Source organism: Uranotaenia lowii, chromosome 1 (genome assembly GCF_029784155.1).
Source record: "Uranotaenia lowii strain MFRU-FL chromosome 1, ASM2978415v1, whole genome shotgun sequence".
NCBI classification, from domain to species: Eukaryota; Metazoa; Arthropoda; class Insecta; order Diptera; family Culicidae; genus Uranotaenia; species Uranotaenia lowii.
The window spans coordinates 107,119,612-107,143,634 of NC_073691.1; the positions used below are offsets into that span (position 1 = coordinate 107,119,612).

General features: G+C 40.4%; 2 protein-coding genes and 1 long non-coding RNA gene across 4 annotated transcripts in view; 1 reads left to right on the forward strand and 2 right to left on the reverse strand.

Annotated features, from left to right (window-relative positions):
* The window catches only part of LOC129755986 (putative inositol monophosphatase 3), a 190,549-nt gene that overhangs the window by 18,302 nt on the left and 148,224 nt on the right, over positions 1 to 24,023 (forward strand). The gene's annotated exons all lie outside the window — the stretch shown is intronic.
* LOC129756043 (uncharacterized) lies at positions 6,482 to 16,586 on the reverse strand. Of its 2 annotated transcripts, XR_008739381.1 has the most exons (16): positions 15,828 to 16,586; positions 15,655 to 15,757; positions 14,426 to 15,594; positions 13,789 to 14,365; positions 12,850 to 13,726; positions 12,511 to 12,788; positions 11,874 to 12,450; positions 10,989 to 11,812; positions 10,576 to 10,926; positions 10,065 to 10,514; positions 9,695 to 10,003; positions 9,183 to 9,633; positions 8,813 to 9,121; positions 7,664 to 8,751; positions 7,153 to 7,601; positions 6,482 to 7,091 (listed from the first exon to the last, which is right to left on the reverse strand). It is a non-coding gene; the product is annotated as an uncharacterized LOC129756043 (long non-coding RNA). The 2 variants fall into 2 exon arrangements; XR_008739382.1 differs by lacking the exon at positions 10,576 to 10,926 and having other exon boundaries at positions 10,065 to 10,238; positions 11,095 to 11,812.
* Positions 19,156 to 21,449, reverse strand: LOC129756035 (uncharacterized). Its single transcript, XM_055752789.1, has 4 exons — positions 21,343 to 21,449; positions 20,806 to 20,966; positions 19,825 to 19,959; positions 19,156 to 19,399 (listed from the first exon to the last, which is right to left on the reverse strand). The coding sequence occupies exons 1-4, from the start codon at positions 21,384 to 21,386 to the stop codon at positions 19,236 to 19,238; spliced, it is 504 nt and encodes a 167-aa protein (XP_055608764.1). The 5' UTR covers positions 21,387 to 21,449; the 3' UTR covers positions 19,156 to 19,235.

Genomic DNA, 24,023 nt, shown 5'->3' on the forward strand with positions numbered 1-24,023 from the left:
AGCTGTTCTTCTAAACTTTACTTCGCAAACGATAAAAACGAAATATGAACGTTCGCGTGAAAACGTGACTTTAGATGGGAAGGTGATAGAATGATATGGACGATTTCCTTTAATTTTTCTTTAATAGTAAAATTGAATTCGAACCGTTACACAAACCGTTCATCCCTTCTGTCAAAAATGAACGAAACTCCGGTCAGAGATGCCAGATGGTTTTGTACAAAAATAAGTACACATTTATGGAAATATTTTTTTTTAACATTTCGATACGATAGAGTCGTTTTAGTTTCAACGACAATGATATTGTTATGAAATTTCGATATTCATCTGAAAAGGCTTAAGTTTGAACATACACTTGGAATTTTAATTTAAGCAAGAGTTTTGATTTAATCTCTTTCGTTGGATGTAACTTATTAGAATGAAGTCACCAAGCCTTCTCGATTACATTGCTTCATGTAAATAATATATAATTCGATGACGATCGTTAAAAATGAACAAAAAAAATCGATGACAATTTTGACGAGATAAGTACAAATTCAAAAGATCAGCCAAACTGGCATCATTGGTTGGTAGAGGGCAATCTTTGCTGGTGTTGTTGGTGCAGTTTTCGCGCATTTATTTTTTTTACGGTTCTGCTAGTACGGCGATTGTGGGTTCCCAAACCGATCCAGGAAAACAGCGTGATGAATTTCATCGAAATGGAGCCAGACTCCGGCAGATGGGAGAATAGGATTGTTCCGGTGAACTCGTTCTGCTCAAACAATCAGGAAATTTGGTAAGTAAAGTAGCTGAAATGTTCAAGAAATCGAATGATTGTCTAATGAAAAAAACTATTTTCAGTTTCCTCGCACACGCATCACCCGGGCCACGGTGGATTTTCTGCATCCTGTAGTAGCTATGAGAGCAACCTTAAGCTGTCCCTATGGCTGGGGGAGGATCCTCTGCCAAAATTAGCAAACTTCCCAAGCAACCAAAAGTTCGAATATCACTTAAGGAACGAACTAATAAGTTCATATATAGCTGTACAAAAGTTCTGTGGAACTTTTTTGCTGTTCAAAATGCTTTTTCGAGGTCCATGGAACTTCATTCTTTGTCAAGTTCAGCCAATACTCAAATAAAGCTTTAAAGTACTGTTTTGGTTTCTGTTTCTACTTTTTGGGAACTTTAAAGTTTTTTTTTTAATTTTATTAGAGACGTTTTAACCAAACTTTAAAGTTTGTATGAAGAAAAACAATCTACTTGTTACGTACTTCTCATTTTTTTCAAAATCAAGTAGCTATCAAAGGGTTGCAAGTCTTTTTGTACAGCTCAATAGTTCGTAAAAAGTCTCTGTTGTACTATTTTGTAAACTTGAAAGTTTTTAATTAGTTCCAACGGGCGTTCAAAAGAACTTCGTATTATAGAAACTTTGAAGTAGATTTAAAGGCTAAAATCTACTTTTTTCGAACTTCAACACGTGTTTGCATAAATAAACACATCGCGTTACTTGGGAAACAACTATATGAAGTACACATTAAGTTCCGGAAGAACTTTTTAACAGTTTGAAAGTGGGAATTAAGTAGAAATAATGAACCTGGAAGTCGTTTTAAAGAAAATCATCACATCGAGTAAAATCGTTGCCTACTCATGATGTTCATATAGGGCAATAAGTATGGATCTCAACTTTCAAGCGGTGAGCTCGGGTTCGAGGCTTGGTAAGAACATGTTTTTTAAATGTAATGTGAGTTAGTAACAAATATAGTTGATTAATATGAATCAAAATAGCAGACTTGAGAAGGCAATTGAAGGAGCGGAAGAGTAATTTTTTCGATTTTTTATGCTGCTTATAAAGTGGATTTTGAAGCTGGTTAGAAGTTGTTTGACGATTTATGCGAACTTTTAGTCAACTTTAAAGTTCGTTTAACTACTTAAAAATTGAGCTGAAAAGAAGTTATATTAGCATACTCGATTAAGCTGATTAAACCTGATAGAGGAATGTTATCCGAACTTTTGGTTGCTTGGGTTGTAACCGTTGTGTAAGTAATACAAGCTGAATAAATATAATGTTTTAAAATGAATCAATAAAATACAAATATCCGAAAATCCCCAAAAATATTTTCTTCCAAGTGTGGGTGAGGGTCGCCATTCATGTACGGTTCTGGATATCGTATGTATAACGTTGGAAGAACGTCATGTTGAATCGTTTTACAACTATTATCGTTACTGTTTAGGTATAATATTACTTTACTAAAAACTATTACAATAACAGTTTGGTTGTCTGAATATGTTTTCTATGAGCGGTTTCCAGACGTTATCTCAACTGTTTGCAGAACGGTTCCTCCATATAAATGTTTTAATGGTTTTTAACAGTTACATAACCTAACGACATATTCAAAATACCATCATTTCGGTATTCACGATTCAGATAATGAATTTAACAATTTCTAAAATCGTTTGCTAAACATTCAGGCTACGCTTTATAAAAACGTGTTACGACTGTTTTAGAGAACGTTCGGTTACAATCCTGGTTTATGCGGGAAGCCACCACTTAAAAGATCTACGTAGCTATCGCTTGGATACAGCTTCGGAATACTGATGCAAATCCGCTTGTGTTCTGACCAATCGCGGATCCGGCATTCGACGGTGCAGTACACTTCCAGGCAGCGGCTACACATGAGATCTGCCGGCTGCTGGCAAAAGTTACATTGCTCCAGCATATTCCTGGCTTCACTAATTTTCGTTTATTTCACACGACAAAATATGCGTTGGAAAACGGCACGAAAAAAAAAACACCTTTTGTCGACGCACCTTACTCGCGCGCTCTCGCCTCGAAAATTCCCCGGAAATTGCCGTGACAGCTTCTCCCACGGTTAGCTGATTTTACCCCGCTCAGAGTATTTTTTAATACACGCTTGTTATTTTTGCGTTTGAATGGGTGAATCTTTATTCACGCTCATTTTTCTCTGCGTGGGGATGGGTTTTTAAACAAAGTTGCCAATATCGCTGATATCATATCAAATAAAACGTTACAGTAAAAATCGAATGTAACAATACAAGCAGTGCCATACACGATGCAAATCGTGTTCACAGCGACAAAATTTCATCTAATTTCATTGCATTTGTACCAATGTTGTGTAGTCTGTGGCCCGCTTAATGTATGTAGAGATAATCTGGTGGATACACACAAAAAAAAATCATAGTAAAACTACTAGATCCGTGGTTTAAACCCGGATCGGGTATTGTGTGGCAGCCTTAAATCTTCTTGAAAATGGAAAACACTGAGATAAATTCGATCCTTTTTTTTTTGTTTAATAATTTTGTGGTTTGAGATATTTTTCTGTTCTCTTGAAAATTTGTTTCGTCAAACACAATCTTTTGGACTTCAAATTTGTTAAGTTTTAGTAGCGAGAATTCATGATCAATGTTCTCGTTCTCGTAGGTATTATTTGACGCAATCCGCAAAAACAAGAAATGCCTTCAAACAGTTCTTATTATTATTGTCAAAGACCAGCGAGGTGTCTTTATTTCGTTGGCATTGTTCGTTTACAATTTACACGGTCAAAAGAACTTCAATTTTGCAGTATAATTTTGATGCCAACAGATTATGTCATATCTAAACATTCTCAAACTCGCAATAAATATTCCACCGCTATTTTTGTGAAAGAAGAACTTTATTAAATTTATTATTTCCTCATCAGAGTAAGATATCATTTTGTTCATATACGCAACAGGTTGTTAATTTTAACAGGAAAACTTCCACTACACAACACTATTTGAATTTACAGAACTTTTGATGCAGGGAACATTATACCTAAATGTTATTATTGTTAAATTTCGGCAACGTTCGCTTATTCATTTTATTTATGCTCGTCACAAGTTCTTGCAACAACTTTCTGAAAAACAAAGATTTTGTTTCATTCGACGCTAAAAACAAACATGCCACTTAATGCCGTAATACCACACGAATCGCTCACTATGCCGAATATGAGTTTTCTCTCGATTCATAAATGTTGAAAACCGATAATACATTTTGCTAGTACTATCAACAAATTCCAAAATTTAAAATCTTTATCAAGTTGCTCGTCTCGAGCTATCAAGCATTTTCCTTCAGTGCGATGGCTTCCAAGTTAAGAATCATTCTATTAGTAATTAGTGCTCGTTTCGATCCATCAAATTACTTCGTAGATACTTGTTTCGAGCTACTTAGCATATTCAGTGGTTTTTCCTGTACATGTCCCGTGCTTATGATTAATATATCGCCCAAGCAACCAAATGTCGCGTTTTTACTTAACTCTGAACTCCGAAGTTCACATTTGGCTGAAAAAATGTATTACGGGAACTTCAGGTGACTCTTGTCGCGTAAAAGTTACTCAGGAACTTCCATCGCCCTTTGAAAGGTTAAACTATCGATAACGGAACTTCTAAGCGCTTTTAATGGAACTTCTTTCAAGAAGGTCGATAACGTTCGCGTAACATTCCAAAACGCACCATTAAGATACTTGAAGGTGTTTTAAAGAACCTATATGGGAAATCTAAGCGACATGTCAAAAATGTTTTTCAAGAAGGTCGATAACGTTCGCGTAACATTCTAAAGCGCACCATTAAGATACTTGAAGGTGTTTTAAAGAATCTATATGGGAATTCTAAGCGACATGTCAAAAATGTCTGTCAATTTCTTGTCATGGTATTTGTTTTGTTTATATCTGTACTGATATTTACAAATGGAATTCAAGATTTTTTTGAATTTTTCTTATAAATGTTAAATAAGATATTCGAATAAATTTTTGATGATGCGAATTTTTGTTATGATTCATATTGTGTACTGAAAGTCCTTTGAACGAAATAAGGTACCTTCTATTGACCAACCCGCTCAATCATCTCAAATGACATTAAGTTTAAATACTAATCATTACAGTGGCAATTAGCTATTGCTGGATTGGTCGAGAGGCTGGTGAGTTTCATTGCAACCTAGAGAGCAGCGGTTCAATTCTCTAGGCGTGTAAGCAGCTTTTGTAATCAAAACAATATAATTAAAATCAATGAGATAGACCATGATAGACCGGCAACCTAGCAATCTGACATGTGGTTGTCAGAGCAATCTGTCAATTGGATTTTTTTTTCGGCGCGTAGAAGTTTCTTGACATTCTCTTCAGGTATCAGAATGGGGGTAGGCTTAATAGCGGCACGTTATCCAAACATACGGGAAAATTGTGCCTAGCCTTTTTTTTTTATCCAAGATTTCATCATTTACCTGAGAAACCTGAAAAACCTATAAAAGGAAGAAATAAATTCAATCTATTTAAGATGGCATAAAGCCTTTCCACTAGGGATTATTAGCATTAAAGCTCTTTTCTACATTCGGTAAGGAATGATAGAATGTTTTTTAAGTTTAATTTCTTAAACTCAGATTCGCTTAAAGCGTAAGATCCCAGAGTACGAAAACGTAGTCTGGCAAATGAGGGGCAGTTACATATAAGATGGAAGGGATCTTCCACATCTGATTCACAACTACCACATACTGGAGATTCAGCACGCTGAATGTTGTGCATGTGATAGTTGAGTTTACAATGACCGGAGAGTGCTCTGATCAAGATGCTGCAATGAGATTTATTTAAAGTTAATAAGTAACTCGATATGATTGGAGATGGTTTTTCTAAAAATAATTTAGTTTGACGACAAGTGTCCAACTCTTCCCAGTATCGTTCATGCTGGTTAGAGGACCAAGTTTGAATTTGGTTTCTGAACCAACATGGTGATATTGGGACAGCCGGCTCTGGTCCGTAAAATTCCTTTTCCGACCCAGCTCTAGCGAGTTCGTCGGCGCATTCGTTTCCAAAAATTCCCTTATGTCCGGGTACCCATAGAAGGTTTAATCCATTGCCTTCAGCAAGTTCTTCGATTGCTTTCCGGCATGCGATTACCAGTTTTGATCTAGAACTGGAAGCACTGAGTGATTTGATAGCTGCTTGGCTATCTGAACAGAAATAAATTGTTCTGAACATAATCTTCTTTTGAAGTGCAATTTGCACTCCATACATAATAGCATATAGCTCAGCCTGAAAGACTGTACAATATTTTCCTAGAGGTTGAGCATATTCTATGTTCAACTCGTGACAGTAAATTCCTGCACCTGCACGGCCGTTTGATAATGAACCGTCAGTATAGAATACAATATGAGATGACATCCCGGTCAATAAAAAGAGTAGTAGGACCACTAGAAAGATTAGTAGGAATTCTACTTGCCGCCTACTAGCCATCCCATTGTTTTCTAGTGGAAAATGGCCCAACCGATACAGTAGAAATGAATTTTGCCGATTCAGAATGACACCTTACGCACACAAACGCATGTTTGGTTTGTTTACATTTTGTGTAAATGTATTAGTGCACACGAAAAAATCGCTTGTATGTGTGTGTGTCAGCTATAGAAAGGGATTTTTGGGGAGTTCGCATACCGGAAAAGAAAAAAAGTCTTATTCATAATTTATAATTTAAATTTATTTGCAATAATAAAAACGCTCCTCCAATGATTTATTCCGCTTACAACAAGGTCACGTAATGAACAATTTATACAAAGTTTACTAACCTTACAACACTGGGGAATACAAAATAAACCTTTGTCCGTATAACATGTAGGAGACAAATTAATTTTTTGAAAATTAACTCATAATCGAACTCTGTTTTGATTTTGGAGTTGGAGGTGCGACTTTGCTAGTTCTTCCCTTTTCCTTTGAATTCGTTTCGACAGCCGAGTCGGAACCTGCCTTTTTCCCGCCTCCGGAAGCCTGGCCTCATAAGACCACGAATAAACTGCTGTAAATTTCGCTACTTCTACGAGCGTTAACTGTCCGGCGGGTCCTGGCTTCGGCGATGTTCGTTGCTTTTTCCCACCTCCGGAAGCCTGGCCTCATAAAACCGCGAATAAACTGCTGTAAATTTAGCTACTGCTACGAGCGTTAACTATCCGGCGGGTCCTGGCTTCGGCGATACTCGTTGCTGAGCTGAGATCCCGTTCGCTGCGATCCCGTTCTCACTTCAAGGCCCACGGCTCGCGCTCCGTGGTGGTCTGCTGTTGAAATGAAGCTCGTACTCGGTGACCGCTGCTGTAGCTAGAGCACCTGAAATATGTAAAAAAAAAGTTATCGAACAGCTCTTACTCGCACAAAAATAAAAGACAACCTCTAGTCGATTTTTTTCCGCCGTTTCTCCGCTTTCTTCTCGCGCTTCTGATTGGCAATTCCTTCTGTTACTCGGACAAACATAAAGGACAACCAATCTAGTCGATTTTTTGGCCGTCTTTCCGCTTCCTTCTCGCGCTTCTGATCGGCGGCTGCTTCCTCCCGTTCCCATTCCTTTTTTTCCGGGGCCTGTTATTCTCGTTTGATTTTTTTGGACGATTTTTCCTTCATCGCGGTACCGCTAATGCTTACGAGGCAAATCTTCCGAGTGACGATGCCCATTTTTTGACTATAATTTTTTATACTTTCTGGACGTTGTAGTTGGAAACTGACCAGAGGTCCTGTTCGCTGCGATCCCGTTCTCACTTCAAGGCCCACGGTTCGCGCTCCGTGGTGGGCTGCTGTTGAAATGAAGCTCGTACTCGGTGACCGCTGCTGTAGCTAGAGCACCTGAAATATGTAAAAAAAAAAGTTATCGAACAGCTTTTACTCGCACAAAAATAAAAGACAACCTCTAGTCGATTTTTTCCGCCGTCTCTCCGCTTCCTTCTCGCGCTTCGGCAGTTCCTTCTGTTACTCGGACAAACATAAAGGACAACCTCTAGTCGATTTTTCGGCCGTCTTTCCGCTTCCTTCTCGCGCTTCTGATCGGCGGTTGCTTCCTCCCGTTCCCGTTCCTTTCTTCCGGGGCCCGTTATTCTCGTTTGATTTCCTTGGACGATTTTTCCTTCATCGCGGTACCGCTACTTCTTACGACGCAAATCTCCCGAGTGGCGATGCCCATTTTTTAATTTTTTAAAGTTATCGAACAGCTCTTACTCGCACAAAAATAAAAGACAACCTCTAGTCGATTTTTTTTCCGCCGTTTCTCCGCTTCCTTCTCGCGCTTCTGATTGGCAATTCCTTCTGTTACTCGGACAAACATAAAGGACAACCAATCTAGTCGATTTTTCGGCCGTCTCCTTCTCGCGCTTCTGATCGGCGGCTGCTTCCTCCCGTTCCCATTCCTTTTTTTTTCGGGGCCTGTTATTCTCGTTTGATTTTTTTGGACGATTTTTCCTTCATCGCGGTACCGCTAATGCTTACGAGGCAAATCTCCCGAGTGACGATGCCCATTTTTTGACTATAATATTTTATACTTTCTGGACGTTGGAGACAACCTCTAGTCGATTTTTTCCGCCGTCTCTCCGCTTCCTTCTCGCGCTTCGGCAGTTCCTTCTGTTACTCGGACAAACATAAAGGACAACCTCTGGTCGATTTTTCGGCCGTCTTTCCGCTTCCTTCTCGCGCTTCTGATTGGCGGTTGCTTCCTCCCGTTCCCGTTCCTTTCTTCCGGGGCCCGTTATTCTCGTTTGATTTTTTGGACGATTTTTCCTTCATCGCGGTACCGCTACTTCTTACGACGCAAATCTCCCGAGTGGCGACGCCCATTTTTTTGGCTATAATTTTTTATACTTTCTGGACGTTGGAGTTGGAAACTGACCAGAGGTCCCGTTCGCTGCGATCCCGTTCTCACTTCAAGGCCCACGGTTCGCGCTCCGTGGTGAGCTGCTGTTGAAATGAAGCTCGTACTCGGTGACCGCCGCTGCAGCTAAAGCACCTGAAATATATGAAAAAAAAGTTTTCGAACTGCTCTTACTCGGACAAAAATTAAAGGCAACCTCTAGTCGATTTTTTCCGCCGTTTCTCCGCTTCCTTCTCGCGATTCTGTTCGGCGATTCCTCCCGTTTCTGTTCCTTTTCCCAGGCCCGTTCTTCACGTTTGATTTCCTTGGACGATTTTTCCTTCGTCCCGGTTGCTACTGCTTACGACGGAAGTCTCCCGAGTGGCGATGTCTAATTTCTCGGCTATAATTTGAATACGTTCTGGACGTTGGAGTTGGAAACTGACATCCCGTTCGCTGCGATCCCGTGGTGGCCTGCTGTTGAAATGAAGCTCGTACTCGGTGACCGCTGCTGTAGCTAGAGCACCTGAAATATGTAAAAAAAAAGTTATCGAACAGCTCTTACCCGCACAAAAATAAAAGACAACCTCTAGTCGATTTTTTTTCCGCCGTTTCTCCGCTTCCTTCTCGCGCTTCTGATTGGCAATTCCTTCTGTTACTCGGACAAACATAAAGGACAACCGATCTAGTCGATTTTTCGGCCGTCTTTCCGCTTCCTTCTCGCGCTTCTGATCGGCGGCTGCTTCCTCCCGTTCCCATTCCTTTTTTTCCGGGGCCTGTTATTCTCGTTTGATTTTTTTGGACGATTTTTCCTTCATCGCGGTACCGCTACTTCTTACGACGCAAATCTCCCGAGTGGCGATGCCCATTTTTTTGGCTATAATTTTTTATACTTTCTGGACGTTGGAGTTGGAAACTGACCAGAGGTCCCGTTCGCTGCGATCCCGTTCTCACTTCAAGGCCCACGGTTCGCGCTCCGTGGTGAGCTGCTGTTGAAATGAAGCTCGTACTCGGTGACCGCCGCTGCAGCTAAAGCACCTGAAATATATGAAAAAAAAGTTTTCGAACAGCTCTTACTCGGACAAAAATTAAAGGCAACCTCTAGTCGATTTTTTCCGCCGTTTCTCCGCTTCCTTCTCGCGATTCTGTTCGGCGATTCCTCCCGTTTCTGTTCCTTTTCCCAGGCCCGTTCTTCACGTTTGATTTCCTTGGACGATTTTTCCTTCGTCCCGGTTGCTACTGCTTACGACGGAAGTCTCCCGAGTGGCGATGCCTAATTTCTCGGCTATAATTTGAATACGTTCTGGACGTTGGAGTTGGAAACTGACATCCCGTTCGCTGCGATCCCGTGGTGGCCTGCTGTTGAAATGAAGCTCGTACTCGGTGACCGCTGCTGTAGCTAGAGCACCTGAAATATGTAAAAAAAAAGTTATCGAACAGCTCTTACCCACACAAAAATAAAAGACAACCTCTAGTCGATTTTTTTTCCGCCGTTTCTCCGCTTCCTTCTCGCGCTTCTGATTGGCAATTCCTTCTGTTACTCGGACAAACATAAAGGACAACCAATCTAGTCGATTTTTCGGCCGTCTTTCCGCTTCCTTCTCGCGCTTCTGATCGGCGGCTGCTTCCTCCCGTTCCCATTCCTTTTTTTCCGGGGCCTGTTATTCTCGTTTGATTTTTTTGGACGATTTTTCCTTCATCGCGGTACCGCTAATGCTTACGAGGCAAATCTCCCGAGTGACGATGCCCATTTTTTGACTTTAATTTTTTATACTTTCTGGACGTTGGAGATGGAAACTGACCAGAGGTCCTGTTCGCTGCGATCCCGTTCTCACTTCAAGGCCCACGGTTCGCGCTCCGTGGTGGGCTGCTGTTGAAATGAAGCTCGTACTCGGTGACCGCTGCTGTAGCTAGAGCACCTGAAATATGTAAAAAAAAAAGTTATCGAACAGCTCTCACTCGGACAAAATTAAAGACAACCTCTAATCGGTTTTTTCCGCCGCTTCTCCGATTCCTTCTCGCGCTTCTGTTCGGCAGCTACTTCCACCCATTCGCGTTTATTTTCTCGAACCCGTTCTTCACGTTTAATTTCCTTGGACGATTTTTTCTTTGTCGCGGTATCGCTACTGCTTACGACGGAAGTCTCCCGAGTGGCGATGCCCATTTTCTCGGCTATAATTTCTATACGTTCTGGACGTTGGAGTTGGAAACTGACCTGAGGTCCCGTTCGCTGCGATCCCGTTTCCACTCCAGGCCTACGATTCGCGCTCAGTGATGGCCTGCTGTTGAAATTAAGCTCGTATTCGGCGGCCGCTGCTACAGCAAGAGCACCTGAAATATTAAAAAAAAAAAGTTATCGAACAGCTCTTACTCGGACAAAAATGAAAGACAACCTCTAGTCGAATCCTCTTTCTGATGTCCTGACAATCCTGTCAATTGCAGCGACGTGGTATTTGGAGCTGCTTTACCTGACTTTCCGAACACTCCGATATCCCGAACCTGGATGGGTTCTCTACGATGGTATGTAGCGCCTGGCTACGGTAGCTCACCAGTGCTACTATCCCCAACACCGCTACGTTGCTTAAAGAGGATTGCCTTCTGGACAATGAGTGGCGGCGATCCCACGCAAGGTTGCCGGCCCTCTCCAAATTCTGACGAACTTCCTGGCAGAGTTCTCAAAGTCCATCTAGCTGACGCTCGTTCCACGCAAGGCCGTTGTCTCCTTCATAAACCTAATTCGTTGTGTTCGTCAGTGTGCTAGCGACGAATTAGCATTAGCTGTGTTCCGTTGAGTTGTTTGAATTGAAGAATTTCACAAATTTGCTCCGAGTTGTTGGGGGCGAGGTTTCAAAGATGATGTTGGTCCTTCAGCCTTCTCCATTTCGTGTTTTGTGCTCCAAGTGAGCTTGTGGTCAGCGTTGTTGCTTACATAGCTTGAGACTTAATCTGGAATTGAAATCTGACGCAGCTACGACACACGTTTATTTTCCCGGGCGCGTTCTACACGTTTGATTTCCTTGGACGATTTTTCCTTCGTCCCGGTTGCTACTGCTTACGACGGAAGTCTCCCGAGTGGCGATGCCCATTTTCTCGGCTATAATTTGAATACGTTCTGGACGTTGGAGTTGGAAACTGACATCCCGTTCGCTACGATCCAGTGGTGGCCTGCTGTTGAAATGAAGCTCGTACTCGGTGACCGCTGTTGTAGCTAGAGCACCTGAAATATTTTTAAAAAAAGTTATCGAACAGCTCTTGCTCGGACAAAAATTAAAGACAACCTCTAGTCGATTTTTTTTTCCGCCGCTTCTCCGATTCCTTCTCGCACTTCTGTTCGGCAGCTACTTCCACCCATTCCCGTTTATTTTCTCGGGCCCGTTCTTCACGTTTAATTTCCTTGGACAGTTTTTCCTTCGTCCCGGTACCGCTACTGCTTACGACGGAAGTCTCCCAAGTGGCGATGCCCATTTTCTCGGCTATAATTTCCATTCGTTCTGGACATTGGAGTTGGAAACTGACCTGAGGTCCCGCGTTCGCTGCGATCCCGTTCTCACTTCAAGGCCCACGGTTCGCGCTCCGTGGTGGGCTGCTTTTGATATGAAGCTTGTACACGGCGACCTTCCTTATCCCGGGCCCGTTCTTCACGTTTAATTTCTTTGCACGATTTTTTCTTCGTCGCGGTATCGCTACTGCTTTTAATGGAAGTCTCCCGAGTGGCGATGCCTATTTTCTCGGCTATAATTTCAATACGTTCTGAACGTTGCAGTTGGAAACTAACATCCCGTTCGCTGCGATCCCGTGGTGGCCTGCTGTTGAAATGAAGCTCGTACTCGGTGATCGCTGCTGTAGGTAGAGCACCTGAAATATGTAAAAAAAAGTTATCGAACAGCTCTTACTCGCACAAAAATAAAAGACAACCTCTAGTCGATTTTTTCCGCCGTTTCTCCGCTTCCATCTCGCGCTTCTGTTCGGCGATTCCTCCCGTTCCTGTTCCTTTTCCCAGGCCCGTTCTTCGTCCCAGTCGCTACTGCTTACCACGGAAGTCTCCCGAGTGGCGATGCCTAATTTCTCGGCTATAATTTTAATACGTTCTGGACGTTGGAGTTGGAAACTGACATCCCGTTCGCTGCGATCCCGTGGTGGCCTGCTGTTGAAATGAAGCTCGTACTCGGTGACCGCTGCTGTAGCTAGAGCACCTGAAATATGTAAAAAAAAATTTATCGAACAGCTCTTACTCGCACAAAAATAAAAGACAACCTCTAGTCGATTTTTTTCCGCCGTTTCTCCGCTTCCTTCTCGCGCTTCTGATTGGCAATTCCTTCTGTTACTCGGACAAACATAAAGGACAACCAATCTAGTCGATTTTTCGGCCGTCTTTCCGCTTCCTTCTCGCGCTTCTGATCGGCGGCTGCTTCCTCCCGTTCCCATTCCTGGATGGGTTCTCTACGATGGTATGTAGCGCCTGGCTACGGTAGCTCACCAGTGCTACTATCCCCAACACCGCTACGTTGCTTCAAGAGGATTGCCTTCTGGACAATGAGTGGCGGCAATCCCACGCAAGGTTGCCGGCCCTCTCCAAATTCTGACGAACTTCCTGGCAGAGTTCTCAAAGTCCATCTAGCTGACGCTCGTTCCACGCAAGGCCGTTGTCTCCTTCATAAACCTAATTCGTTGTGTTCGTCAGTGTGCTAGCGACGAATTAGCATTAGCTGTGTTCCGTTGAGTTGTTTGAATTGAAGAATTTCGCAAATTCGGCGAGGTTTCAAAGATGATGTTGGTCCTTCAGCCTTCTCCATTTCGTGTTTTGTGCTCCAATTGAGCTTGTGGTCAGCGTTGTTGCTTACATAGCTTGAGACTTAATCTGGAATTGAAATCTGACGCAGCTACGACACACGTTTATTTTCCCGGGCGCGTTCTACACGTTTGATTTCCTTGGACGATTTTTCCTTCGTCCCGGTACCGCTACTGCTTACGACGGAAGTCTCCCGAGTGGCGATGCCCATTTTCTCGGCTATAATTTCAATACGTTCTGAACGTTGCAGTTGGAAACTGACATCCCGTTCGCTGCGATCCCGTGGTGGCCTGCTGTTGAAATGAAGCTCGTACTCGGTGATCGCTGCTGTAGGTAGAGCACCTGAAATATGTAAAAAAAAAAGTTATCGAACAGCTCTTACTCGCACAAAAATTAAAGACAACCTCTAGTCGATTTTTTTTTCCGCCGCTCCTCCGATTCCTTCTCGCACTTCTGTTCGGCAGCTACTTCCACCCATTCCCGTTTATTTTCTCGGGCCCGTTCTTCACGTTTAATTTCCTTGGACAGTTTTTCCTTCGTCCCGGTACCGCTACTGCTTACGACGGAAGTCTCCCGAGTGGCGATGCCCATTTTCTCGGCTATAATTTCCATTCGTTCTGGACATTGGAGTTGGAAACTGACCTGAGGTCCCGCGTTCGCTGCGATCCCGTTCTCACTTCAAGGCCCACGGTTCGCGCTCCGTGGTGGGCTGCTTTTGATATGAAGCTTGTACACGGCGACCTTCCTTATCCCGGGCCCGTTCTTCACGTTTAATTTCTTTGCACGATTTTTTCTTCGTCGCGGTATCGCTACTGCTTTTAATGGAAGTCTCCCGAGTGGCGATGCCTATTTTCTCGGCTATAATTTCAATACGTTCTGAACGTTGCAGTTGGAAACTGACATCCCGTTCGCTGCGATCCCGTGGTGGCCTGCTGTTGAAATGAAGCTCGTACTCGGTGATCGCTGCTGTAGGTAGAGCACCTGAAATATGTAAAAAAAAGTTATCGAACAGCTCTTACTCGCACAAAAATAAAAGACAACCTCTAGTCGATTTTTTCCGCCGTTTCTCCGCTTCCATCTCGCGCTTCTGTTCGGCGATTCCTCCCGTTCCTGTTCCTTTTCCCAGGCCCGTTCTTCGTCCCGGTCGCTACTGCTTACCACGGAAGTCTCCCGAGTGGCGATGCCTAATTTCTCGGCTATAATTTGAATACGTTCTGGACGTTGGAGTTGGAAACTGACATCCCGTTCGCTACGATCCAGTGGTGGCCTGCTGTTGAAATGAAGCTCGTACTCGGCGGCCGCTGCTGCAGCAAGAGCACCTAAAATATTAAAAAACAAAACAAGTTATCGAACAGCTCTCACTCGGACAAAAATAAAAGACAACATCTAGTCGATTTTTTACGCCGTTTCTCTGCTTCCTTTCCGCGCTTCTATTCGGCGGCTGCTTCCTCTCGTTCCCGTTTATTTTCCCGAGCCCGTTCTACACGTTTGATTTCCTTGGACGATTTTTCCTTCGTCCCGGTACCGCTACTGCTTACGACGGAAGTCTCCCGAGTGGACAATTCCCAAGCCGTTGTTTCTTTCTTGATTCCACGTTCGATGATTTTCACATCGGAGTTGGTGCTGGAACCGCTGCTGTTGTCACTGTTCGAGTCCTGTGAATTTGAATTTATCGTTTGCTTTGTAGTCGACAAACTCTGTTGCTGGAGACGATTGTCTTATTTTTCTTTACGTTCTGGAAAGAAAAATGGACTCTTCTATAATTCTTTTGATGGAAATAGCTTGACAGTATCATCTGTCCTTTAGCTGCCTTATGTTACGTTACGTTTGTTACGTATGTTACGTTTATGGTAAATGAAGTTACCGGGTAAGTGATGTCGCAGAATATTCGATCGTAGCAGGATGGTAGAGAAATAGGCCGTCTTCAGGCTGTGAATGAACATGTTATGGATACTCGGCAGGCGCACGACATACTCCTCCACGCTGCAGTTGGATCCAAGGAACGTAATGAACTGAACCAGGGTGTCCTGACACTGGTCGTAAAGTTTGCCCACCAGTTTCAAATGACTGGAAGCAGTTTCTCGGTAGATGACGCAGTGCTTCTGTTGAGCGATCAGCAAAGGGCCACCGAAAGATAGTTAATTGCCAAGAGCCAAGACATTCTCCACTCTCCAGTCTTTAGTGTTGCGGACCTGACTGAAATATCCCGCCTGAAATGAACCAATTGGTTCAATGATCTGTTAATTGTTTTAATTTTGAAAACGACTCACCTTTATCCTAAGCAATTCTCCACCACACATTGAACCAATCTCTTCGGCTGTCATCTCTTCGGCCATTTTTTGAACTACTTCCTTTGACGTTTAAAGGTCTAAGCTGCAAAAGAAAAGAAAATTGTAAACTTTATTCTGTTCTTATTGTCTTCTATTGAGTAGATAAAAAGTACCTCTTGTGCGCCTTCAGTTGATTGACCACGTCTTGGAACAACCCGCTCAGCTTCATTTTGTGCTTTGTACTATTTTTGCCAAGCTTTGAAGCCAAAGCGAGATCGAGGGACCATCGTTTTGCGACAAGAAAATTAGGTATTTGAGCGCATCCAATACCGACGGAATCAGATTGTCGTAGATTTGGATTTGAAGTAGGATCTGCAAGAATTTTGTGGTGAGTGTATGATAAGAAATGTACAACAGAACTTACGTAGGAAATCCGGTGAACAGTGGTTCAACTTTCCGATCAAACGTCCGACCGGTTTACTATTTTCTTTGCTTTGATTTGTTTCTGCGCGTTTCCTCGAAGTCGAATCAGTTTAGGTTGCAACAGGTAGGTGTCGTTTCTCTATATGGCGTACAAGCAATATCGATATTGATAGGGATACAATTAAACGATAGATCAAATATCCTCGTCCACACAATAATAATAAAAATAATCTCCCATATCCTTCTTAAATCTGTAACTTAAATATAATTCTGAAATTCATAAATTTTCTCTCCTTTTTCTCTCAACTGATTCACTGGAATTGAAATCTGACGCAGCTACGTCACAGGTGCCGTTTCGTTTTCGGCCTGGTAGGGAGATGTTCGGATATTCTTCTCACAACGTGCATTTCTTTTTTTTGAAGATTGGTTTAGACTATTCAAAACTTCCTTCAAAATTTTAGTAACCGAGTCATGAGTTTGATTTTCGAACACTTGAACGGCAACATCTGTAAGAAAGAATCAGTTACACAGATGTGTACAGAGATACATACATATTTTGCCATTTTTCTCTTACCTATGAGAAGTTTAATTACGGCCAACTTTCCGGCAGCCTTTGTCGGAATATTTGGAGAGTGGAAATTCGATGGTATTCCGGTGAAGGTCCACCGACCAGAGGAGAGAAGTAGCTTTTTTGAATTTTCTCTCAAAAAAGTTCTAAGGTTGTTAACATTACTTTCAACCATCAAATTTTTAAGGGCCTTTTTCACGTTCTCATTGCCATATTCAAGTAGTTTATCAAGTTTATGTAGCTGCATTTCGTTTTCAATTGGCCAGAAAATTTTAAGCTTTCCCAGCTCTTGGGAAGCATCCACTGTTCTGCTTGTATTTAATTCTATTGCTTTTATCCTTAAATCTAACCCAAACATTTTCCGGAACAGACATTTCACCTTGTTATCTGAAAGTTAATTGTTTAACTTGTAGGTCATTTCTATATGCATAAGATATATCATGATAATTTAAAAATCGTTGAAAAAATTTTTTTTGGTTGAAAGAAAATTTACTTTGTTTTCAAAGAAATATGCAATTGAAAAAAATTCTTTTGAATCAAAGAATTTGTATAAAATCAAAGTCCAAAATTATTCAATTCAAAAAAATAATTCTTTCTTTCAAAAATTATTCTTTTGAATCAAAACGATAATTCATTGAATTGGGATTGGGCCTGCTAAAAAGAATAAAGCCTGCTCTTTACTCTTACACAGATTTCCATAAGAATGACAGCTAATCGGAGTGAAATTGGAGTGAAGGCTATTTCTCTCTCTGTTTAGCACACGAGAAATCGTATACCGGGACCGCGAGCGCGCCCATCGCCCATGAAAGAAAACAGGAGTTTGATTCAAAAAACTGAATGTTTTGAATCAAAGTCAGATTTAATTCGTTTCAAAATCCAAGTTTTCTCTGCGTGTACTGCGTGTTTATAGCCGCCGGCAGTGGCCTAGAGGATAGCGTTCCAGTCTTCTAAGGCAGAGTCCATGAGATCGAATCCCGATCACGGCACTCATAGTACCCTTTCTGTGGTCTGGTGGTTTTAGCATTTGTAAGATGCTAGCCATAATATCCTTGAAAGATGTACGCCTTAGAGTTAATTAAATTAGATCTCTTCAAAGAAACATGAAGTTTCACTGAGATCCTATATGTGTGTGTTCGTACTTACTAGAATTTATTAATTTGATCAACTAGACCATGAAATGGATTTGTTTATGGCATACCCTAAAGCTATGCAACCCTGTTGCCTGATTGCTACTCTCCCCCTACTCGTATAACAGTCTCATATGAATTTTCGTCATTTTTCATCTAACCTTACAGTTAGTCATTTTGAACATAGGGCTTTTAAATGTAAAACTATAAAAAAAGAGATTTTGTTCAAGAAATTTTGAAAAAAAAATCAACTCGTGGCTGTCCCATATGAAATATACCCGCATAACAGTCCCACATGCGAAATACCACGGATTTAATTTCTTTCGGCGAAATAGTCTTTGATTTATTGCTTTGAATCATTCAAAAAAGATTCAACTCACTTTATGTCGAATTATGCACATTAGTTTTCGAAGGCCAGTAAAAAGGAAGGAATGTCTTCGTGAGCGAAAAACTATCAGATGCAATAAAAAATCGTAAAAAGATTCAACTTGCAATGTGGAATTCACGCATAACTGCATTTAGAAGTCCAAAAATGATCAAATTTTAGTCTTACAAAGTATGCTCGCATAACAGTCCGATCTATACATATAAAAATGAATTTCTGTCTGTCTGTTTGTCTTTCTGTCTTTCCCTATAGACTCAGAAACTACTGAACCGATTTACGTGAAACTTGGGAGGTGGGGGTATTGGAGGCCGAGGAAGGTTCCTATTATGGCTTAAAGAAACAAATAAAAATTATCAGATCTTGAACACAAATCAAGATTCATAATATTAGTTTAAGTTATTTTTGTGTAGCAATCCGAAACTCCAGCTGCAGCTCTCATTTTATAGCGGTTGCTTATGAATTATGATATATTTTGATTTAAAATAATGCCAACAAAACAATAAAAATTTGAATAAATTATGAAAATATCATTCGATTTTGAAAGGTGTAGCAAAGCACACCGGGTCAGCTAGTAACGAATAAAAATAGTGCTCCCGACCTTACTAATGGCCCAATTTCGAAAATTTCAGGTCTTACGATTTATTATGACAAACTAGAACACATTTCATCACACGATTTTCGTTTATGCTGAAAGTTGTGGTCACAACTTAAAAATATATTCCAAACCAGAAAAAGCTGATTTTCTCGCTTGCTCGTTTTTGCATATGGGACTGTTATGAAAGTAGTACTGTGTCAAGAAAAATAAATGTTAATGGTAGAATGATCTTGAAATTTATGTTCCGAAAATCAATCATGTTCACTGAGCCATGCAAAGGACTGTCCTGCATGTATTAGGTTTTTTCTTTTAAATTTGGTCTTATAAGTGACTTATTTTCATGGAACTTTTATCAAAAATAATTCTTTAAATTTATTAATTAATATAAAAATCATACCTAGAGAATCTATTTTGGATTCAATCCTTGCAAGCGCATCCAATATATCTGAAATAAGAACGAAAGAATGGTTTCAATTTCATTGGCTAACAAATTTTAACTTGCCAAAACTTGCCTTGAGAAGACACGTTTGAGCTGTCTATTGAACATAATTTTCCATGTGAAATAATATTATCTGATTTCTTAGCAATGTTTGCATTTTGATGCGTATCGTCGTCTTCCTTCGTATCTGGCCCGAAGAAGCTGGAAGCTTAAAATTAAAACCATTTTAAAAATCCTATTTTCGGTTCGATCAATGAGTTCATGAAATCTATAGCACAAATGTATCAGTAGTTAATTATGAGAAGGACGAATGCGCCAAATATAAACAAATGCTGAGAGGACGAATGACCAAGTTGGTTAAAATCCTCTATAAATAAAGAAAATAGAATAGAATAGAAAAGTGAACAAATGGTGTTATGAGCTGGATCAAAAAGCACGTTTGGAGATCTACATATAGATAGTATAATGTGATCTGAATCATATTTGGTTTTCGAAAAATAGCGCGTTTTTTTTTTCTTAAAAACAGTGATGTTGACGCATTCGACGTATTCAAAATTCGATACCGGTATACATGAACGGTTTGAATAAGATGTGCCAACTGCACTTACAAAAAAAAACCTAAAAAAAACTTACCTTTGATCGGCCGACTTGAATTGGCTATTGAACATGATGTTCCAGGTGAAATTATATTATCCCATTTCGTCGTATTATCTACATTCTGATGCGCATGGTCGTCGCTTTCAACATCTGACTCGATAACGCTGGAAACTATAAATAGAAAACTTCTTTTAAAACAATATAATTAGTGTTGCGTTAACAAATAAGTAGTTTTCATATTAATTTCAATAATAAGCTTAATGAAATGAGTCGAAGAGAGTTTAGTATCTAATGGACTTTATAAAATATAGTCTCTTGAAGTTTTTTTTATGAATATTTTTGATTTAACCACCAATTGTACATTGTGGAGTCGCCAAGGATGTAATTATAAATATTAAGAAGAAATGTCAACGCTCTCTTCATCATTTTGCTTCCTTTGTAATCTAATTCGAACTTCCCGTAGAATAGACTAAGGAAAAACGTTGGATTTATTTCATTGAATTTACAGATTGTTGTATAATTTTTATAAAAGATGTAAGTATGACGGTTTTGAATAATGCCATTTTTCATAACGGTCATTTGTCATAATGGCCATTTGGCATAAGACATTTGGCATAAAAGACATTTGGCATTATTTTAACTACTCGTGTGGTCACTATTTAGATGAAAATAAGATTTCTCCTATAACGTTGGGGCGTTGTCGCAAACATCGAGGAAGCAAAGGTTGAGGCGACCCATAGCCGCCGGAGCTCCCCAATCCTTGATGGCTGTAGATCCACCTTCGTAAGCGTTGTCCTTAATACATTGGTCTAAGTCTACTGGTCTGGAAACATTGTCAGGAAAGTAAAACCCGACGTGACGACACAAAAATATGAAATTATACCAAATCGCTATCATGCCAAAAGACCACTTGCCTGGCATTATGCCAAATGCCCACTTGCCAAATGATGTTATGCCAAACCATATTCCTGTAAAGTATAGACAGTTACCAAAAATATTGTATAAAAATGTACTCACCCGAGTTGAGGATTCCTCCAAAATTTAACCTGTATCTATCGGAGGATGTTGAAATTTTTGAGGTTTTTAATGGCATTTGGGTTTTCCGAGGTGGTGACTTTAAAACACTTTCCTCCAAAAACTCTTCATCGAGGTATTCATAATTTGAATACATTTTTCCACTGGAATAAAAAAAAAATATCGAGAATTATTTCAAAACATCATCAACTGGATCCAACAAAATAAGCGTTTTAGAATATCATGGACAATTTATGAACAACAAGCATATTTAAACATAAAATTAAACATGTTAAAAAGACATACACCGTCTTGGTCAATTTAGGCTTTACAGATTGAGTAGACGTGGACAGCTTAGGATTAACATTTAACATCCAGTACCGAGATGGGAATCGAACACATGTCATCTGTGGCCATCAACTGCATGCTTTAAGTCTCCTAGGAATCTCGCGGTGCGTTGTTATGATTCTGAGATAATATTTGACCTAAACCTCTTACATGTACATGCAATTATTGAAAAAGGAGTCAGTTGGTACATACCGCAGATCACGAACTGTGAAGAATGGTGACCAACATGCACACATCTTGATTTTTAAGTATCATTACTTTATTGGATACATCGGCAGATATCGAGCACATATCGTTGGATAACATTAGGTGATTACAGCACTTGATACCAACGTTTGAAGACCGCGTCGGGTCAACATAAAATGGAATCAAATTAAGAATTTGTTTGCATTGGAACTTGAAATTATCATCTCTTTTTACAATATTAATTATTTCATAATATTCGTTGTTGTGAAATATGTACGAATTGAAACTATCTATTTTATAATGCGTTTCCTTAAATACAATTTCATCGTATTCAAATGTTCCTGGGATGCGCTTATTACAATCGGCTTTATTACGTGCTTCAATTGATCGTTCAGCATTAAAATGAAAATGTTCTTGCAAACGGTTTTTAAGCTGCTCAAGCGGCTTCGGGGCTTTTTTTACCATTCTTTTCATTTTATACAGATAGTTTTCGAATGGGAAAGCAGAAAATCCGTCTAGCGGTTTGTTGAAAACCAAACATTCTCTGGCTAAATGGATGAGAAGGTGTATATTGTACACTAAATATTTTGTACCGTAAAGGTTTTTAAAATCATTTACAAATCGTATCAATAAGGCCTCGGCGTCAGCATTTTTGGCAATGCAGTCTGTAGGATGGCATAGCCAACGAATCGCAACATGTAACAAAAGAAAATGCTCGTTGTATTCATGCCGTACAACATTTTTAAAAAGAAATGGCCCGGTGTATAAAAGCATCATCCTGTATTCAGTAGCTTTGTAATGTGTTATCTGAAATATTTAAAAACAATAAATTTTAAGCATTTTAGCATGATTTTTGTGAGATACAACATAGCTGTTAGAAATTAGTAACCATAAACTGTATGTTTTCACACACATAACATGTTGGATATTAATGTGATTGAGTATTTTGAGTTAATAATGTTAGACAAATTTAAAGATTTCACCTCCTGGAGTTATCGTATTCCATTTCAGATAAAACAAAACATATAGTATCGTTCAACCGTTTTCAAAGGAAAAGTGTTTATCAGACTTATTTTTAACCACCTGGAGGAAAATCAGCAAATTTCGGCCAAAGGGCTTGAACAACAAACGTTTTGTAAAAAAATTGGCTCCGGCGGGTAAGACGGACACCTCAAGGTCGGGTAAAACGGACACATCAGTTTCTCCAGATATTTTAAATTTTTCATCGGTTTGTTCCTTCATATGCCTTCAAAATACCTTGTCAAGAGCAATTGTCGGTCGAAAAGCACCCACCATATCAAACAGGCCATAAAAACTGTAAAAATAGGATCTCTAGTGAAGAAAGCGACTATAAAATACGGAATTCTGAAACCACACTGTTTCGCTTCTGGACTCAAACCACTTGGTTCCATTTTGGTTTAAAAACGTGTTCAAATACTCAACTCACAAAAATAGCTACTTTTACAGCAATTTTTGCAGCAAAATGTACCTTTTCTGAGCAGTGTCCGTTTTACCCGACCATTTTTTAAAAGTATAATTTGAAAGCATGTTTCAGATAGCTATAAAAACAGTCTTGATGAAGGAAATTTACAAATTCCAATGGTTAATGTGATAGCAAACAACCTAAACTGCCCATCTGCACGAAAACTGGGGTGAAACAAGCAATATCTGATTTTATTTTGCGATTCTACCTTAGGGTGTCCGTCTTACCCGACTTTCCCCTAGGTATGATAGATGGATCAACTGCCACTCTATCATCTCACGAAATTTAACGTTTATAAATATGCGCGAACCGAGTTACAGTAATTCTACGAAAATTTCAACAATCACTCTGCAAGATTTCAATGATAAATAAATATCTGTCTGTCTGTCTGTTCACTATAGTCTCGGAAACTACAGAACCTCGTTGCATGAAACTTGACTGGACCTGATGGGGCTTTTGATTGTGGGGAAGATTCCATGCTTCAAGAACCACGAGGAATTTCGTATTTCGTGAGATGATATAGGTTGGCAGTTGATCTAACATAAGTCTAAAATTTAAACGAAAATTACTATCAGATTAAAAACTTAAGGAATTTCAGATTGTTTGGAATTATGAACGGTACTGTAGTTCTGTGAATTGATGACGGTACTAGAAGAAAAATAATGATCATGCATTTGTATCGTGTGAATTTTCCGGGCAAGTCCTGCTTTACTCTGGCATACGAGGAGAACATGCTACTCGGGAACGAGGAGTTGGTTTCCTGTTAAGCCCGCAGGCCTACGCGGCCCTCATTAGATAGGAACCGATAAACGAAAGAATAATCGTAGCCAGATTTAGAACACGGGTTAGAAACCTTACAATGGTCCAGTGTTATGCGCCAACTGACGTTGCCGACTTGCAGGAGAAAGAGCAGTTTTACAGTCAACTGAACAGCGTGGTAGAGAAAATTCCGAAGGATGACATTCAAATCCATTAGGGCGACTTCAACGCAAAGATTGGCTCCGACAATCAGGACCTTGAGCGCATCATGGGGCGCCATGGCCTAGGACAGATGAGCGAAAACGGAGAGCTGTTTGCAGAATTTTGTGGCAACAACAATATGGTGATCGGTGGATCGCTCTTCCCCCATCGACCAGCACATAAGGTCACTTGGGTATCCCGAGATGTCCGGACAGAATATCAAATGCAGAAACATCTGCATCAG

Coding starts and splice junctions, on each gene's coding strand:
- LOC129756035 (XM_055752789.1), bottom strand. CDS start 21,386: ATGTGTGCATGTTGGTCACCATTCTTCACAGTTCGTGATCTGCG. Junction 20,967..21,342: donor TTCACAGTTCGTGATCTGCG/GTATGTACCAAC, acceptor TTTTTATTCCAG/TGGAAAAATGTATTCAAATT. Junction 19,960..20,805: donor TGGAGGAATCCTCAACTCGG/GTGAGTACATTT, acceptor TTCTATTTATAG/TTTCCAGCGTTATCGAGTCA.